The following is a 20,066-nucleotide window of genomic DNA, read 5'->3' on the forward strand; positions in this document are numbered from 1 at the left end:
AGGAGTGTCAGCACCATGGATAGCGTCATCGCACTGCAGACAGGCTGATGATGTCTGTGCATTCACTACAAGTTAAAGCTTCTCTACACATTAGTTATGGAACGCTCACAGGCGTGTGTTTGTCTCGTGCGTGAGAGGGTTGATGCAGATCAGCTTCTTGTGTTTCCCAGAACAACACTTCCACTTCCCGCTCACATCCTTCTGTCCCTGAGACCCGAGCACACACTCTTCGCTGCGGCTGTGACGGGGAGGTAATGGACACCGCTGGCAGAATCACGTCTCGTAATCACAGAGGGAAGTGCCCCTGAAACATTTGACTGTTGTCGCTGCTCGAAGCAGTTTAACTTGTCGTTCAGAGATTTAGTCCAGCGCTTCACAACTTTGGGGTCGAAGCCAATATTTCATATCCTCACATGAACAATGTGGTCAGTTGAATCTCCACCTACCTGCCGCTCCTCGGCTCAGAACATAACGTCAGACGAGCTCTGCTTTGAGTGAGTCGTGTGTGCAGAAGGGAAAGCGTTGCTGAAGCAGATAAACGCAGCTGTGATTCAAACCTCTGATTGAACCGACTGTGGCGAGTTCAGCGGAGGTTCATAAACACACAACCAAACCGCTGCCTTCATAAAAACCCTCGACTGGAGCGCGAGGTGACCTCACCCGTCCCACTACAAGGTCACGACCTCTTGTGTAATGTGTCAGACTTCCAGTGCTCCCATTGCAGATCAGGGACGGGAAGATTTGGCAGCGCTTAGCCCATTAACACCATTATGTGTGCAAGTTAGATAATTACCGCTTTCGTGTGTGTGTGTGTGTGTGTGTGTGTGTGTGTGCGTTTCTTTGTATAAGCAAAGAGGCCTTATCTTTACGTTCCACAGCTATGTCCATTTAAGCTTTTAACACTTTACCTAAACACACACACACACTCACTTACCTCAGTTAGCCGTGTTACAGTGTGCGTGTGTGACAGTCAGCCAGGGAAAGAAAAGTGTGTGTGTGTGTGTGTGTGTGTGTGTGTGTGATGGTTGTGAGTTTTGCTAGCGAACGTATTTCCAATTTCCTCTGACCCTGGAACGACCTTTCACAGCCGAGGTGTTTAGCTTAGGCTTTAGAGGGCTTAGTGGGACACAGGAAGCGAACACACACACACACACACACACACACACACACACCTGACAGGCGAGGAGAAAGAGAATGAGAGCGAGAGCGAGAATATGTTTGGATTTATTCTGTTGTAAAAAATAAGAGTTGCAGAAGTTTACAGAAAGCAAACAAAAGTTTTATGTTTTTACAAAGTGTGTGTGTGTGTGTGTGTGTGTGTGTGTGTGTGTGTGTGTGTGTGTGTGTGTGTGTGTGTGTGTGTGTGTGTGTGTATTCAGTGATGGTGTAAAGATGAAAAGCGTCTCAACATTTCTCGATAGCATGAAATCATTTTGATCCCCAGATGTAGAAACACAAGATTCCACACAGTCTGCGCTGCAGCGATGTCGAGCGTCGTATAATTCCATATTTGAATAGGTCATAACTGAATGTGTGAGGAGCGGCCTTTCATGCATCTGCACGCTTCCATTCACGTCCAGGATTTAAAATGAAGCAGAAATGACTCGTGCACGATTAAATCAATGAACCATCAGAGAAAGTTGCACAAAAGATCGAAACACAAACACACATTATGTGTCTGAAGACACTCTGAACGCAATAACACGCATGAAGACAAGTCGAGAGGTGATGCGTGACATTAAAACACACACACACACACACACACACGCACACACACACACACACACGCACACACACGCACACACACACACACACACACACACGCACACACACACACGTTAGTGACAGCCTGGGTTATATTACAGCTCTGTGACGTCATCACTTACTGTAAGATGCTCTGACTTACAGGCAGCAGTCAGACTTTACAATGAACTCAACACATCAGCACAGGGGGGGGTGGGGAGGGGGGGTGTTATGAGCAGAATGCATTGCGTGTTTATGTAAATAATCTTAATCTGCAAAACCACGCTGTAAAATAAAGTAAACGTCGTAAGTGTACGTAGTTATTTTTAGAGCAACTTCCATCCACCGAGGAAGCTCTTGAAGAAGCCAGTAAGTGGCCCTTGAGTTCAGACCAGGTTCAACCCTTTGAGCCGCGAGTATTTAAACGTTACCTTTTTCACACAGTTTATACCAACGTGTCGCATCATGGTGTCATTGCTACCTTTACGAGAACACGTCTCCTCAGGAAGTGCACATCTGGAAACATGTTCCTTTTAAATTACCAGAAAAATGTATCTTGACTTCTGGGTGTTCTTGAGTTTTAATATTTGACTCCCACAGTTTCACTGACGTGTCGGGGTTTAAGAGGTTAAATAGGCAGATAAATAATATTTGACTTCCCGCAGTGACGTTCAGACTGTGGAAAAAGACGATCATCGGAAAGACTTTTATTATATTAATTTGATTTGGTTTGGTGAACCACAGGCTGCACCAATTAGCGCTGCACATTGTGTCGTTGTTTGTGCTCTGAGGTAACCTCCACTGGAACAGCTGGGCAGCTGCAGACCCATGGGGATGAAGACCCAATAAAAGATGACCCACCCGCTGGAGCTGAAGAGACAACAGAACAACACAAAAGCCACCATAAAGAGAAACATGAAGTGAAACGTTGGAGGTCGCTCAGCGCTCACAGATGTGGCTAATGGTTGATTTTACTGGGGAGGTTTCACATGTGGCGCTCTTTGTTTCGCTGCTAATGAACTATATCCTCATGTGCGTCTCTCGCTGTTAACAAACACTGTAGATGTGGGATTAATGAAGTTTAAAGCTGCTCTTTGTGCCTGTGGAGGATCCAGACCTGAAGGTTCACAAGGTCAACACGACGACACATTTAGAAAAGTTAAAGAGCCAAAACTGAGACTTATTTTGGTGCGTTGAGGAGGATGGTGTGCGGGTCTGATGCCCTCAGGACACGGGGTCAGTGACTAAGTGTGGTTAAACAGTTTTCATGCAGATTCCTTGAACTACTTAAGTACAAAGTGTCCGCCCCCCCCCCCTCACCAAATTTTCCGGATCGGGACTTGTGGGAAGACTTCTGAGTAAAACTAGGATGTGGGTTTCTTTTATGAAGGTTGGTGTGCAACAACTTCATTAGGGCTTCACTGTGTTTCCATGTCTGCAGGGGGAAGACGGAGAAGATGGTTCAGTTCTCAGTCACTTTCCTCAAACGTCACTGCTAATGAGCCCTCGAGCAGAGCTGCAGAGCTCTACAGAGCTGCAGAGCTGCAGGGCTCTACAGAGCTGCAGAGCTCTACAGAGCTGCAGAGCTGCAGAGCTGCAGAGCTCTACAGAGCTGCAGGGCTCTACAGAGCTGCAGAGCTCTACAGAGCTGCAGAGCTGCAGGGCTCTACAGAGCTGCAGAGCTCTACAGAGCTGCAGAGCTGCAGAGCTGCAGAGCTCTACAGAGCTGCAGGGCTCTACAGAGCTGCAGAGCTCTACAGAGCTGCAGAGCTGCAGAGCTCTACAGAGCTGCAGGGCTCTACAGAGCTGCAGGGCTCTACAGAGCTGCAGAGCTCTACAGAGCTGCAGAGCTGCAGAGCTCTACAGAGCTGCAGGGCTCTACAGAGCTGCAGAGCTGCAGAGCTGCAGGGCTCTACAGAGCTGCAGAGCTCTACAGAGCTGCAGAGCTCTACAGAGCTGCAGAGCTGCAGAGCTCTACAGAGCTGCAGGGCTCTACAGAGCTGCAGGGCTCTACAGAGCTGCAGAGCTGCAGAGCTCTACAGAGCTGCAGAGCTGCAGAGCTCTACAGAGCTGCAGAGCTCTACAGAGCTGCAGGGCTCTACAGAGCTGGAGGGCTCTACAGAGCTGCAGAGCTGCAGGGCTCTACAGAGCTGCAGAGCTGCAGAGCTCTACAGAGCTGCAGAGCTGCAGAGCTCTACAGAGCTGCAGAGCTCTACAGAGCTGCAGGGCTCTACAGAGCTGGAGGGCTCTACAGAGCTGCAGAGCTGCAGGGCTCTACAGAGCTGCAGAGCTGCAGAGCTGCAGAGCTCTACAGAGCTGCAGAGCTCTACAGAGCTGCAGGGCTGGAGGGTTAGGGTTAAGGAAATACGAGTATCTTGTACTGAAAGTAACAATACAACAGTGTAGACATGCTGTGTTACTGTGAAAGTGTTATATGCAAATATTAAAGTACATAAGTAGTTGCATCAAAATATACTTAAAGTATTAAAAGTATTAAAAGTACTCATTGTGCAGAACTGCTGAATCGTAGCAGCTCCCAGTCATGACCGACAGCTGACTTTAATTTATGTCGGCTCACGGGAATGTTTTTCTGACACATTGAGTGATTTAAGATGATGAGACGAGGATGTTTTGACGAAAGCTTTAACTGGGAGAACTCTATCTTCAGAACAAAGCAGACATGAAATGAAGTGGTTATTATTTACGAGGAGCCACCGGCTCATTTAACCAAGAAGTAGTTCCTCCTCTCAGAAGAGCCTTTGACTCTCTGGCCGCCATAAAGCTCCACAGGGATCCATTCCGCTACTGGTGGGGACGGAGAATGGTTTGAATTAGGAAAATATCTCTTTGTGTCAGAGACAGACGGACCTTAATCCACCGCCGTCAGCTGTCGCGGCGACATGACGCAACACAACAGATGAAAGCAGCTGCTTTGATGTGACAATATGAAGAAGCCGGGGATGCTGGGAGGACAAAGAGGATCCTTTACACTTTTTAATGACAACAATAACGTGATAAATGACCTGAAATGAGCCAGACTGTGACGTCATCAGAGAGGAGGGGCTGTAGGCCTCTCCTGCTGACAGAACAAGCATCTTCGTCCCTCGTCTTCTCTTTAAATCTTCCTTCAGCTCGTGTTGATTTAGGCTTGAATGGCAAAGATCATGCAGAAGATTGCGTAACATTTGTTTCTCTTGCAATAAGTATTCTGTATAAAACTGTTTGTCTTGTCCACATCGTCTGTGAAGCTCTGCGTGTCCTCGGGCTTCACACCTCCTGCTGACAGACGCACCGACGGGTGCCAACAAGGCGATACACACATCCCAGAACTATTAGTCTGCTCTGCACAGGGGGCGCAGAGAGTGTGTGTGTGTAACCTATTTCCCACAAACATCATGAGCTGCACTCACGGCTGTTAATCAGCGGTTTATATATAACACATGTAGCATCAGTTTCCCATGATGACACACCGCCGTCAGCTAGAAAACACAGTTCATCAGGTCAACGTGATGTGTGTGTGAGTTCATGACAATGCAGTGTGTGTGTCCAAAGGTTCGCTAATGCCTGGTATGAGTGTGTGTTTGTGTTAAATGTTTTATGGGTGTTTGTATCTGAATTCAACAGTCATGCTGGTGTGTGTGTGTGTGTGTGTGTGTGTGTGTGTGTGTGTGTGTGTGTGTGTAGGTGAGGAGGGAAATAAAGACATCTGGGCTCAGTGACTCAGCTGTGTGTGTGTGTGTGTGTGTGTGTGTGTGTGTGTGTGTGTGTGTGTGTGTGTGTGTGTGTGTGTGTTTTCACTCATATTTTAAAGTTTTTCTCTCAAACTCTCGATGTGTTTCATCTTCAGTGGAAAAGTACAGAGTTCCTGGAAGCAGCTAATTTAAGAACATTTTGCTTCTTTCTTGCTCCCAACAATAAAAAGTGGAGAGCATTGAATCAGTTTGGGGAAACGTGTTGTTCTTGATCCTCATCCTGAAGGTGCAGCTACAGGTGCAGGTTTCTAAGCCCTCAGTGTTTAACATTTGTTAAGTGCTCCGAGAGCTGAAGCCTGAAAGCAGACCGCAGGTCCAACAATGCACCAAATGATGTGCACGTGTGCAGCAGTACGAACATGTCACTTTGTTTGTTGGCCTCTAACAGAAGGAGGGTGAGTGTTACACATCTCCAGTCACCACAGAGTGCAGCGAGGAACAGCTTTTAATTGATGGGACGCTTCTAAACACGGACGATGACACAAAGAAAGACGGCGATAAACACGACAGAGTTCACGAACGCTGCTCATTTCCCAGAAATCACAACGATAGTCAGTCAGTTTCCCAGCTGGATAACTGACTCTACTTCTGTCTTGCCCCACACACACACACACACACACACACACAACACACACACAACACACATAGGAACCACACACATTTCCGCAAAACGAGGGTCTGTATCAAATCAGATCTAAAACGGCAATTACAGTAATGCCGGCCGACACTTTAATGTTCCTGTTGTTCACCGTGAATACCAGGGTAAGAATCCAACACACACACCAACACCACACACACACACACACACACACACACAATCAACAGAGCTATCAAGTCTATGCCCCCCCCCCCCCCCCCCACCGCACCAAAAGTCATTTTCATGTAGCTGTGATCCTGTGTGAGCAGAACTGCGTCGTCAAAGGCCAAGTTTGAGGCTTTTATTGTGAAAGCACTGGGATGGTAGCGCACAGAGCACACCACCAAACATCCAACGACCTTTTGAACTCTACAAACACACGTTCACGCAGAGCCCAACCGTTCCGATACTTTCCTTTTCAACCTCTCAGTAACCTTTCGTATAATCTGTGCCTCTTGTTTTGAAAAGCAGGCTCATGTGTGCATGAATGTGGAGGATTGTACCTTAAGGCTGTTTTTCTGGAGGATTTACATACATTACATACAGTCCTTTCTTTACAGTAATCCACGGGGCATGGCATGTTAGCGGAGGTTCAACATGCTTCATGTATACACAGAAATGTGCACATTTAATCCACTCTTTATAGACGTACTGAGAATACACTCGCTGCTGATTAGTGACCAGCGCTGGGTGGACTTAGTACGTAAAAGCAGTTTTATTTTATTATGTTTCATTCGGGTTGCTTTTAATTTAATGCTTTTTCAAATTGTGTCTTTGTTTACTATTTATAAATTCACTTTCAGCTCTTTATTGACATTAACATGTTACATGAAAGGGGTTAAAAGAAGTACCACAAAGAAAGTTGAGAGAAGGACTAACAGTGCACGCCTTTAACTCAGACAGAAGAGACAAATCAACACAACGCCGTCTCTTCTTCCTCTTCTTCCTCTTCTTCCTCTTCTTCCTCTTCTTCCTCTCCTTCCTCTCCTTCCTCTCTTTCTGGCTGGCTGCCATGTGTTTCTGCTCCGCTAGGAGGCAGCATTGAGCCGCTGTCAGAGACCGAGTGTGAGAAGCTGAGAAGAAGAGAAGGAAAGAGAAAGAGACAGAAAGACCCTCTGACACTTCTTCCTTCCTCTTTTCTGAAAGAGGGAATAAAGGAAGAGAGGAGGAGGAAAGAGAGGCTGAGGAGAAGTGACAACAAATTAATTAAATAGATTAAAACAAGGCGAAGGAGGGCCTTTAGTGTGTGTGTGTGTGTGTGTGTGTGTCAGGGTCTCCATTCTGCCTCTCTGTTACATAACGACCGGTAATATCCCTGATCACAGACCTAATAGAAGCCAGTCATTTTCTTTGGAGTGGAGGTGGCGCAGTAGCCCCGACTTCCCCCCCAGCGCCTGCGTCTGGAAGGAGAAGCCGAGGCGAGGACAGGGACACGTGGCCGGGAGCAGGAGTCGAACCTGTGACCTTTGGAGTCTCACAGGTCATCGGAGTTCAAGTCATTTTTGATTCAAGAGAAAGTAGACAGAGATGGGCGATGGGAACCCACTGATGAGAACATCACCAGGGAACCTTCATGATGACAACACACACACATAGAGGCTGTAATGTGAAGAGGGAGAACATTGGGAGAGAGACAATGGTTGTGATTATCTGCAAATAATAAACGCTATATATTAATTATGAATTCATTTCACAAAGTTAGATCAACATTTCCACTGAGACTCATTTTTAGCCATTTGCCACAAAATCAATTTGTAACCAAATGAGTTTCGGTCTCCAGTTCGTGTCCCATGATGCACCGGGAAAAAACACGAAGATATTTAACTGTATAAACTACAAATACGCGCTGATCTCTGTGCGTAAAGGCGCGTCTGGGATCCCTGGCGAGTTTGGAGCGACCGTTTTAAAACAGTAACTTACGACAACAAACACTATAATGAAATGTGTTATTGATTCTAATCGAGTGTGACGCGTCTCCTATCCGGTGAACATGAGGTGACCTTCATCCCGATGTGTGCGCAGCAGCGCTGCTTCAGTCTGCAGGTGATTAGTTCAGCAGTGCGCACGTCCTGCACGGAGACACAAGTCATAAAAGTAACTGCGCGCCCTGTTTCTCTCCCTCTCGCTCTCTCTCGCTGGCGCTCTGCCAGTTCCAGCACGCTCCAAGCCTCCTCTCCTCTTGCGCCGCTTGCCGCTCACTTTACACCACCCCTCCTTCTGAGAGGAGCGAGGAGGGAGAAAGGGAGGAGGAGGGGAGAGGGGGGGTCCCTCCAGGAGCTGAAAGAGGTGGAGCAGAGGGGAGGGATGGAGGGAGGAAGGGGAGAGGAGGAGGGGGAGGGAAAGGGAGTCTCTCTCCCTCTCCAGCCGACGCTGGAGTGAGGTGGGGTGGGGTTGGAGGGGGGTGACGGGAGCCCTTGGCCGCCTATTCGCCTTCCAGTTGCCTCCGCACTATATAAACACTCATTGGTGCCTCTGGCTTGACGCACACACACTCTTTACGCACGCATCCACACACACACTGAGGGTGACTTGTATAGGCAGCCAGAGGGGAAGAGAGAGAGCTCTCAGAAACAGAAAGGTACAGAGAGAAGAGAGTGGACGACACAAAGTAAGAGAAGCAGAAGGAGGACGGTGGATCCTGAGCATCTCCAGCGCACCTTTTCATTCCTGCACGCTCACGGATCTTAAAAGTCTACACTTGACTTTATCTTCCTCGAGTTTTACTCCAGAGAGAGATTACTACTTTTGTAAAGAGGCATTTTCTTCTTCTTTCTTTCTGGAGTTGAGAGAGACGCGATTCCTGGAAGACTTTTCGTTCATTTTTTCCCCCCAAAACCAAGTCTTTCCATCACTCGAGAAGTTTTAAAAAGTAAAGCCCTCGTTAGTTCCAGGGCTCGGCTTCACTTGTTCCACGTGTCCCACGGTGTCCCAGATTCTGACATAAACGCGTCACCTTGAGCTTTTTACTTGCTGAAGTTTCAGACTTTAAAAGAACAACTTCATTTTAAGTCACTGACCCACATACGAGACTAAACATGAGATTTCAAACACCAGGACAATCCCCAGCAGTGTGTGATTGTTGTTCTAAATGCTTAAATCATTAAAACAAAGTGAGTTTTAATGATTTTATTTTTCCACTTTACAAGCTCAGGTGTAATACTGAAGACACGGGCAGCAGCGCAGCTCACCTGTAGCATCTCCACGCCTCAGTCGACACTTTGATTTGCACTTTTACGCACAGAAACGCCACTTTGTGACTATTTTTAGATAGAGACCAAATCTATCTAACAGAGAGAATCGCACTCCACACAGTTCATTCATTCTGAAAACACATCCAGCCTTGGCTTTGGAGTGCGTAAAGGAGCATTGCGCTTTTACGCAAAAAAAACTTGAAAATCTAACTTTTTTGTATCATCCCGGGGATTCAGACCTGCACATTTTTGTCACGAATACTAAGTTTTAAGAAACTTCAGCGCAACTTGAAGTCGTCCAGAGCTCCAGAGAGATCACCGGGCTCTCCATCACCATGCTGTTCGACACTTTCGACCTCGTCTCGGCTCTGGCCACTCTGGCCGCCTGCCTGGTGTCCATGGCTCTGCTCCTCGCCGTCTCCCAGCAGCTGTGGCAGCTCAGATGGACGGCCACGCGGGATAAAAACTGCAAGCTGCCCATGCCCAAAGGATCCATGGGCTTCCCTTTCATCGGCGAGACCTGCCACTGGCTCCTGCAGGTAAGCGCGCACTCGGGGCGGGGAGGGGGTCGCAACACGGTGTCTGGGTCAGCTCTGGTTCCCGGAGTCTGAAATCAGCTTATCGATGCATTCATTCGAAATTTTAAAGACTTTATGGACTTTTGTGTTCATTCATCACACGTTTCACTGGCTTTACTGTGCGCGCGCTCCTTTAACGGATATCTGTCGGTAATATCAAGTTACTGATGAGTTAGTCTTGAGGTGATCTTGATATCCACAGATATTGTACTTTGTTACACAGATCTGTCCACAAGCGTTACTCTCGCTGCAGTTGGTGATTATCACAAAGCAAACATCCCCCGATGCAACAGAACAACTGTGTTTGTGTTGTTAAATCCACTCACATAGTCTCATTTTAGCCTGCGCAATCTCCATTCTCCTGTTAAATATTCGCCTTTAGTTACATTTAAACGGGTTCATCCTCATCTTGCGCGCCTGTGATGCACACAGCGCAGCTCTGCGCGCAGCCGCCTGCAGCCACACGACCATCAAAGACTTCCAGTTCACTTTTGATTAGTTTAAAGCCCCTGCAATCTCAAACTCCACGGTGGCTCCATCAGGCGATCAGATCAAGGTCTTTTTTATCATCTCAGACGGGAGCGCGTTGGGTCAGCCAGCCGCGGCGCGACTTTCCCTGCGCGAGAGGTCGAGCTGCAGTCAGGCTGATCGATATCTACCGATCATATCTGACATGCAGGCGATTAGTGGCGGAGGGTGTGTGTCTGTGGAATATAGAGTAGAGTGTAAAGTCTCTGAGATTTCAAAATAAAGTTAATAATTGTTTAATATGCAAATGTTTTGGGGGAAGTTTGTGCAGAGACAGAACGAGGAAGGGAGAGAAAGAGACACCTCGCACTCCCTCTTTTATTGTCCTCCTCCTCGCTGGTGAATCCACGAGCATCCTGGCCACAAAGTTCCCAGCATGCTGCATGTTTCAGAGATTCCTCCTCTAACACGGTGATTGACAGACAGTTCCAGAGAAAGGGAAGTGTTTATGTAAGATGCTCCTCTTTCTTTTTGCTTCCACACTCGAGGAACTAATCCCACGTTGTTCAGGATGCAGGAGGAACTAATAATGTGTTGGAATCAGTGTGAAACTTTCTGCTTAGAGGGAAAGAAATACAAATATGGAGTTTTATCAGCTGAGAGAAGAAAGTTTGAGCCACCGGGCTGCACGCGAGTCCCGCTACTAAGCAGCCGTTGTCAGCGCGAACTGATGGCTCCCAGGAGCACACTGACAGATAGAGTTGGGGGGGTGGAGGAGAACAAATACAAAAAGTGAGAGAGTGGGGAGGGAGGGGGGAGAGAAAAGAAAACCCAAGGGGAGAGAAAAAAAGCAAAGCGGGGGCTCGACGAGCGGAGGCACGTTGGCCGTGTGCGGGGCTTGAACTCGTGGTGCTCCTCTCTGTTACATCTGACACCGAGCGAGACGCGTTCCCGGAATGCAACCGAGGACCACGGCCAAGTTTATGGCGAGGGGGGGGGGAGGCATGTCAGTCAGATAGAGGAATGAAAGGCTGAGTGTGCCTATACTTATGAGGACCAAATGTCCCCTACAAGCAGAGTGAAATCTTCTTCAGCTGCTGTGATTGGGACAGTAGTGACCTAATGTAATGCTCAGGAGGGGGTGCAGTCAATGACCTGCCTCGTGAACACTGTGGGCTCATCATCCGCACTGTGGAGAGTGACACGGACAGAGATGGAGATCTGATGGGACCTCTCTCGCCCAGATGCTGTTTTCTGTCTCAGCTACTAGTCTGCTGCTTGACTGCTCACGGAGACGACATGTCAGTGGGGGGCGGGAGACCGCTGAGTGGGCCAAGAACTGAACAGCATCGTGTTAAGTTCAAGAAATGAAGAAATGACGTGGCAGATGTTGGGTTTTTGTAGCAAAATGGTGATTTGATTAAGAGGAACATGGCTGCACACAGTATGTATTCACACACAGCAGCATTTAAGAGATAAGAAGCTCTTGATGAACACAAATACTATCAGGCAGCCATTGCTGTTGAGTGGCTGCTCCACTAGACCTGGGAGACACACTTGCTAGCTTTAAAGCTAATATAGTGAACTTGTGAGCAAACTGTTGCTTATTCCCACATTCAGCCGCTACGGAGCAACCTTAGCATTCGCTTGGAGTCGTGTTTGTGTTCTCCGACGTCTCCTTTTAGCTCCGTGTTTGATCTCCACCAGCTCCTCAGGGGAGTCTCCGTCTCTTAAGCTGCTAAATGCTCCACTAAGTTCACCAGCGAGTCGCTAACTGCGTCTGTCTGCTCTGAAGGTCTCTCCCACATTTCTTAAATAAACACTGTGTAAATGCAAGTATATATATATATATATATATATATATATATATATATATATAAATAAAGTATGTTTTTAACTCAACACACGCGCAGCAGCAGCAGCAGAAGCACATTTTTTGTGACGGATCCATTTTAAAGCGATCTGCAGTTAGAAGCAGTTTTACGGTCGCTCTGCCAGAGTCCTGTCTGCTCTCATTAGGAGCTGGAGCTTTGTGAAGGGACGTGCCAAGCAGGAGCGCTACTACCGAGCAGACACACAACGTGCTGTGAAACACCACCTGCACGGTGCAGATTCATAGAAACATGGAGGTACACACACACACACACACACACACACACACACACACACACACACACACACACGTCCTTCAACGCACATTAAAATGTCTACAGTCCCATGAATTCACACCGTTCTTCATCTACAAACGTCAAACTCGTTCTCAACTCGTACGATAGTCTTTACACAATATGTCGGACGGACGCCATTATTTGTCGGAGAAATATAAAATAGATCCTGTCTGTGAGTTATAACTAGTGCTAATTTACTTAAGTGTTTAGATTATATTACGTAAAAGGTTATGGGGACACATTTCTCCGTCCACACGAGGATGAAACATCCAAACGTCGTGTACTTCCTGCGGCACGAGGGTTATGCTCGTGCATAAGATGTCGGATTTGAAGAATTAAAATCAAACATATAACGATATTGAAACTTCTTCGTCAGACTGAAAGACAAAGGTGGATCCAAACAGCAACATGCAAACATTTATTATTATTATTATTATTATTATTATTATTATTATTATTATTATTATTATTATTATTATTATTATTAGATGTTGTGCATTAAATAAGTTACCTTCTGCTGCCACTCGGGGTCACCAAAGTGCCCAGATGTGGTTTTTAATGAATAAGATGTGAAATTAAGATTTTTAAAATGATGTCCATGTTACTAATACAACGTTGTAGGATTTCTGGGTAATGTAGTTCTTCAAACTTAACTGCCCGTCACGAGCCGCCAACTTCCTCGTTAGACAGAATCGAGACTGACAGGGAGAGAAACCTGTCTGGTGTTCAAGATACAGTTCAAACACACACACACACACATACACGCACACACACACACACACACACGCACACACACACACACACACACACACACACACACACACACACACATACACGCACGCACACACACAGCTGTACTGAAACTGGGTCAGACCAGAGGAAATGAACACATGGCACAGACACTGAGACTGTAACTGTGTGTGTGTGTGATTTTAGTTTGTGAATGAGCGTGAGCCAGAGAGAGTAACACACACACACATACACACGCATGCTCACACACACAGTCGTGTTTCCATCACTTCAATCACATTTATTTCCCAAACCATATCCACCTAAATCTAACCTTAAACCAAGTCTTCACCCTAAAATGTAATCAAATACGTTACACACACACACACACACACACACACACACACGCACACTAATGCGTTGTCCTTCTGTCTGCCAGCCTGTCTTCTTGTCTCCGTCTGTGATGAAGTGTAAATGACGGTGGGCAGAGTAATAACAGTCGTGCAGAGCAAACACTCATCTCACACAGTGATGACAGCTCTCTCTCTCTTCTCTCTCTCCTTCTTCTTCTTCTTCTTCTTCTTCTTCTTCTTCTTCTTCTTCTTCTTCTTCTTCTTCTTCTTCTTCTTCTTCTTCTACCTACAGTTGACTACAGTATGTTCATGATACGTTCATCACCATCATTTCTGATATTTGCTATCTGTTCTGTCTGTAGTAGCTTTAAGCATTTTGAATAATCTAAATGTTACGAACGCTCTGACGGGAAGTCGTGTGGTTAAAGCCCCTTTATTGTGCTTTGTTTGGAGACAGCCGATCACCTCGCAGCACATGTGGGATCTTTAGTTTTGTAGGTGTATTGTTCCTTTAACTCAGACAGAGCCGGGACTGTGAGGCCTGGTGGCTTCATCTATCGTAAGGGTCCATGACTGTGGTCCAGCCCGCTGTGTGCTGCATAGCTGCGGTTACACACACACACACACACACACACACACACACACACACACACACACACACACACACACACACACACACACAGTAGATGGAAATACTATGAGCACTAAGTCACATGACATGCAGTAGACGTATAGAGCATGTAGCATGCACATGCACACGTAACCCTGTCTTATTCTCTCTTTGTACTGGTGGCAGGGAACTGGCAAGTGTGTGTTTGCTGGGTGAGAGATACATAGTTCATTAAGCGGGTGCAAGGGGAAGCCCTTTATGTGTGTGTGTGTGTGTGTAACAGTGTTAACATTCAAGGCAGGACCCTTGAACCTCCGAGGACTCGGTCGTCTCACACCCCTCTAACCTTGTTACCAGTTACTTGTTTCTTCACATTTTTATTTAATTTGTTGACGGAAAACCTGATGCGTTTAACGTCCTGTTTAACCTGGTGCGTTTAACCGTCCTGTTTAACCTGGTGCGTTTAACGTCCTGTTTAACCTGGTGCGTTTAACGTCCTGTTTAACCTGGTGCGTTTAACCGTCCTGTTTAACCTGGTGCGTTTAACCGTCCTGTTTAACCTGGTGCGTTTAACGTCCTGTTTAACCTGATGCGTTTAACCGTCCTGTTTAACCTGGTGCGTTTAACGTCCTGTTTAACCTGGTGCGTTTAACCGTCCTGTTTAACCTGGTGCGTTTAACCGTCCTGTTTAACCTGGTGCGTTTAACGTCCTGTTTAACCTGGTGCGTTTAACGTCCTGTTTAACCTGGTGCGTTTAACCGTCCTGTTTAACCTGGTGCGTTTAACGTCCTGTTTAACCTGGTGCGTTTAGCCGTCCTGTTTAACCTAGTGCGTTTAACGTCCTGTTTAACCTGGTGCGTTTAACCGTCCTGTTTAACCTAGTGCGTTTAACCCTCCTGTTTAACCTGGTGCGTTTAACCGTCTTGTTTAACCTGGTGCGTTTAACCGTCTTGTTTAACCTGGTGCGTTTAACCGTCTTGTTTAACCTAGTGCGTTTAACCGTCTTGTTTAACCTGGTGCGTTTAACCGTCCTGTTTAACCTAGTGCGTTTAACCGTCTTGTTTAACCTGGTGCGTTTAACCGTCTTGTTTAACCTGGTGCGTTTAACCGTCTTGTTTAACCTGGTGCGTTTAACCGTCCTGTTTAACCTGGTGCGTTTAACCGATGCTGATATGCACTTTATCGCACAAGGATCCAACGACAACAGCAACAAATCAAAAGTTTCACTTATTTTTCGTAAAAGCTCTCCATCGAGCTTTTATCTTTCTTCCTCTTCTTCTTCTCCATCCATCCCTGCCTTCCTTCCTTTCCCTCCTCTTGTTCAGATTAGCGGGAGGTGCTGGCATCGCTCTGCCTTGCCCCTTCTTTCACCCCGAGAACACACTGCTCCCTCCTCCAAAACACTCTTGTCCCCGGCCGAGTATCGAGCACAATGTTAAGCTCTCCTTCTCAATGAGTGCGCGTACGTGTGTGCGAAAGAGATATTGTATGTGTGTGTGTGTACATACTAAGAAAAAGGCTGAAATGATTAGTTTTTCTACCGCAAACAAATCCCACAAAAAGACAGAGTGACAGGTTACCTACGCTGCAAAGGTTGCTCGAACACGAGGAAATGAATGCATTTGTTCGGGGACTATTTTACTTTCCTGCAGCAGGAGCCTCATTGATGTTATTTTAATAATGGAGCTCTACAAGTTCCACATTGTGTGTCTACATTCGCTTGTAGTTGAGGTATGTGTGTGTGTGTGTGTGTGTGTGTGTGTGTCAGGGTATTAGCTGGGGTCCCAGGGTGAGTGCTTAGAGAGTTTTGAACAACCATAATCTCCCTTCCTATAATGTCCCAGGGTCAGGGGCCAGGCCTCTCTCTCCCTCTCTCCCCCTGCAGCTCTCTCTCTCTATTCTCCATGTTTTTTGGCTGAACTATCCGAATCCCTTCTTCGTTAATCCGTCCTTTTTGAAACAAGCACCCTTCCCATCTCTCCGCCTCCTCTGCCACGCTCTGCGCTCGCTTTCTCTCGCTCCGTTGTTGGCGCTCACCTCTTTGACACTTTCTCTTTCTCGTTGCATTTTAATTTTTCCATTCTTAATCACTCCTTCCTCTCCTTCCTCTCCTTCTTTCCTTTCTCTCGTCCCACTTTCTTATTTCTTCTCTTTCGTCTTCTCTCTCTGTCTCTCTGATGCGTTGGCGTGACCGCAAAGGGACAGGACTCATTGTCAAGTCGAGGACCTATCGCGCCATTCAAACACACAATCACACACACACACACATACAAACACACACTGGTTCCTTGGTATCTCTGGCCCCAGCTGAATGATTGACAGCTGAAAAGAGAGAAGGAATTCCCTCACAGCCTTTGACCTCGTTTCCTCTCTTGTCTCTCTGCTGCTGCCGCTTTTTCACTTTTCATTTTTAACCTTTTATTTTAGATTCGGCTCTTTGCACGTCGAGTGTTTTGCAGGTTACGCGTGTTTTCTTTGTCGCCGTCACTCTTGTTAACAAATAAGTTTGAGTTTTCTGAAACGGGTGTCCTCTTCCTGTCACTTGTGATAACATTTGACTCACTCGTTCCTTCGCGGCCATCACACCGAGCTGACAAACCTCGAGTGATGCATCATCTCCCGTTGTTTCAGCGCCTGTCTCGTGTTAAAAGTTGCACTTGAGCTGACGGACGGCGTGCACGTACCCCCAGCTGGAGACAACCAGCCAGAGCTCTGCATCTCCCCTGGAAATATATTTTAAATGAAACTGCAGTACATTTATTGTTGGAATATTTTCCAGTGCGTTATTGCAGCTGACTCACAATAACTTGTTGTTATCATTGAGTTTTTAATATACACGCATCATAAAGTTATATATCCAGCTTTGTATGCAGTGAAAGAACTTGGACTGGAACGTATTTGACAATTTATTGGCTGCAAACTTCAGACGCTGAAGAAATCGTGACTGTGCTGTAATTATTTCCCTGCTACTGTTTCCCATCTCTGCTCGGTCGAAGCGTCACCCGAATATTTCACTTTTATTTTCACTTTCCCGGCTCTAAATGTTTCTCCTGCTGCGCACACTCTCGTGTGTGTGTGTGTGTGTGTGTGTGTGTGTGTGTGCTGCTGGAGCCGCGGCGTTGATCTGAGTAAACATAATTAGCTGTGTTTTTTTGTCTTGCCCTAATAAAAGAGTCATTTGTTGGACATTTCCACTGCACTACAAAGAGGACATTTATAAGCCCGGGCCCAGGTTGCCCCGAGGCCAACCCCAACAGAACAGACGGGGGTATTTTTAGCACGGCCGGCGCGCTAGCTAGCTCTGCTCGGACAGTGTGTGTGTGTGTGTGTGTGTGTGTGTGTGTGAGAGAGGAGTGTGTGTTTGTAGAGAGAGAGAACAAGAGACGGGAACATTCTGTGATCAAGGTGGCGTTTGTCATAAACTGTTGAGTGCACGCGAGTGTGTGAATGTGTAATGAAAGGTTTTACGTGTGTGTGAGTGTTTGGATGGCGTGTGTGGAAAATCCTCACTGAACCCCCCCCCCCCCACCCCCCCTTTATTGAGGTTCTTGTAAAATATCTGATAAATCTCTGTTCAAAAAATATAAAAGGGAGTCTGTAGACGCTGACATTGGTTACCAGAATGTCCCTGTGAGACACACACACACACACACACACACGCACACACACACACACTCTTCCTGATTGCTGTGTGTTTAACCTTTAACATGACTTCATTTGACCCTTATACTGACCTGAACTCTGATCCTGAATGTGAAGCTGCAGCTCTGAGCCGTGTTTAATATCTACCGATGCCTCGTCAGGACGAGTCTGATCCGATATCTGCACATTTGCTTTGTGCGCTAGACGTGAGTATCTCGTGCGTTTACGACAAACAGGCCGGACACACACCGTCCCTCTGCTCAGAACGCAGGTTAGGCATCTTAATGCTGTCATGCTTACACACTTTAAAACTGAGTTCAATAAAATAATGTCATTTAAAGTTAATTTCACCCAAAAGATTAAATATTTTGAAAATAGACTTTGTTGTTTAATGCAGCGGTTCAGGTAGAAAAACACAAATAAAGTCAAGTAGTGATGTTTCATGAGGCGTCTAATGCAGACGGCGAGGACAGAAGTCAAAATGGAATCGTTACAGTAGCAACAGATTCACAGCAGGTACACACACACACACACACACACACACACACACACACACACACACACCATGTTTTGTGCCTCCACATGCAGCTTGTACTTCTATTAGTTGCTAGGTAACACATCCAGCAGAAAAGAAAGCTGTAAAGCTTTACTCCCTCCATCATTAGGAGAAACCTCTTCATGGCTCTCAGCTCACAGAGTTTGTTGCCGGTGACCTCGGCGGTGGAATCGGCCGTAACGTTGTGGTCGCAATTTTGGTTTCTGACGTTTTGTTTTGCGAAACTAAGCGAATGTTTACAGCGAAGGCTCCAACGCTTCACTGAAGTCTGGAGGGAAAGTGTGTTTCAGCCGGCGCAATCAGTGTGAAGCTGTGACGCCTGTGCCTCCACGGCGACGTCTACGACTCTGTCTGTGTGAGTGTGTGTGTGTGTGCTGTTTTGTACGTGTTCCCCTGTAGGAGAAGTGTGGCGTCATTACATCACAACTTTTCCATGCTTGCTCTGTGTGTGTGTGTGTGTTTTGCCAGATTTGAGAGAGAGGGGGGTGTACACTTCTCACCTTTTGCGCTAAATGTCATCCAAACCACACCCCTGGCACACACACACACACACACACACACACACATTATTTTAGTGTAACGTTTTTGTTCAACGCGCTCCTTTCCTGGGACTAAGACGAATGAGAACCATCAGTATCCTGCCAAAATGTGTGTGTGTGTGTGAAAAGAAAAGAGAGAAATGGAAAGAGAAAATGTATGAAGAGATACACTCATAACACACACACACACACACACAAACACACACACACACACACACAGAAAAAGTACACAATCGGCCCAATCTGATGCTGTATCTTGGAGTGTGAAAGGGAGCCTTGTCTGGCTGCCTGAGGAACTCCCTTCGAATTTGACTGTGTGTGTGTGTGTGTGTGTGTGTGTGTGTGTGTTAGCAGGCCTGCCAGGCAGACATACTAAACCACTCCACATCCATGTGGCAGCAAAATGTAGCTTGGAAAACAACTCCACTCTTACACGCACACACACCCCGAGGGCTCCAGAGGCCAGCCGGCGACCTGGTGTGTGTGCTAATGTGTGTCTGAGTGTGTGTGTGTGTGTGTGTGTGTGTGTGTGTGCATGCCACACTAAAAAGAGGAAGTGTACAGGAGCTGTGAAAACAGTTCAGGTCAACAGTTTGCGCCCAGACAGATCGACAGAGAGAGAAACAGAAAGTGGAATCTGTGAAGGATAACAGAGCGAATGTTTCTTTCTTAAATCACCCTGAGAGCCACATTTCGGGGCTGATTTCCAGTAACTATGATAAAAGTCAATTGCAGAAAATGTTTCAGCAATTTAAAACATCAGGTTTAAATGTATTGGTTCCAAAAAAAGATGCGTATCGAGTAAAAAATCTCCAAAATGCAAAATAATGTCAACACTTCATGAAAAGGTCGAAACATCTGAAGTAGCTTAAGCGCGATGACAAACTACAGCCACAGAGGGGGGGGCGTGTCGGGCGCGTCGGGCTGATTGCTAATTAGCAGCATTTTTCGTCTATAAAAGCAGAGTTTTCAAAGCAACATGAAACAGCTCACAGAGCTGCAGAGAGGCCGAAGCATCTGTGCTCAATTTAGGAGTTCACACAGAGAACCGTTAAGATGTGAGGTGAGAGAGATGAGCTGCAACTGCCAGGAGCCAACTG

The 20,066-nt window shown here is 46.6% G+C and overlaps 2 protein-coding genes across 2 annotated transcripts in view; both read left to right on the top strand.

The window, feature by feature from the left end:
* Positions 1-763, top strand: part of LOC115024039 (exocyst complex component 6B-like) — an 11,346-nt gene extending 10,583 nt beyond the window's left edge. Inside the window, exon 8 of the mRNA XM_029455417.1 lies at positions 725-763. Within this exon, the coding sequence (XP_029311277.1) occupies positions 725-763 (39 nt within the window). The remainder of the gene's footprint in view (positions 1-724) is intronic.
* An 8,643-nt stretch (positions 764-9,406) lies between these two features.
* LOC115024040 (cytochrome P450 26B1-like) overlaps positions 9,407-20,066 on the top strand; it is a 29,073-nt gene continuing 18,413 nt past the window's right edge. The window contains exon 1 of the mRNA XM_029455420.1: positions 9,407-9,862. Coding sequence (XP_029311280.1) covers positions 9,659-9,862 — 204 coding nt within the window. The 5' untranslated portion in view covers positions 9,407-9,658. The remainder of the gene's footprint in view (positions 9,863-20,066) is intronic.

This window comes from Cottoperca gobio, chromosome 18, assembly GCF_900634415.1.
Source record: "Cottoperca gobio chromosome 18, fCotGob3.1, whole genome shotgun sequence".
Classification (NCBI taxonomy): Eukaryota; Metazoa; Chordata; class Actinopteri; order Perciformes; family Bovichtidae; genus Cottoperca; species Cottoperca gobio.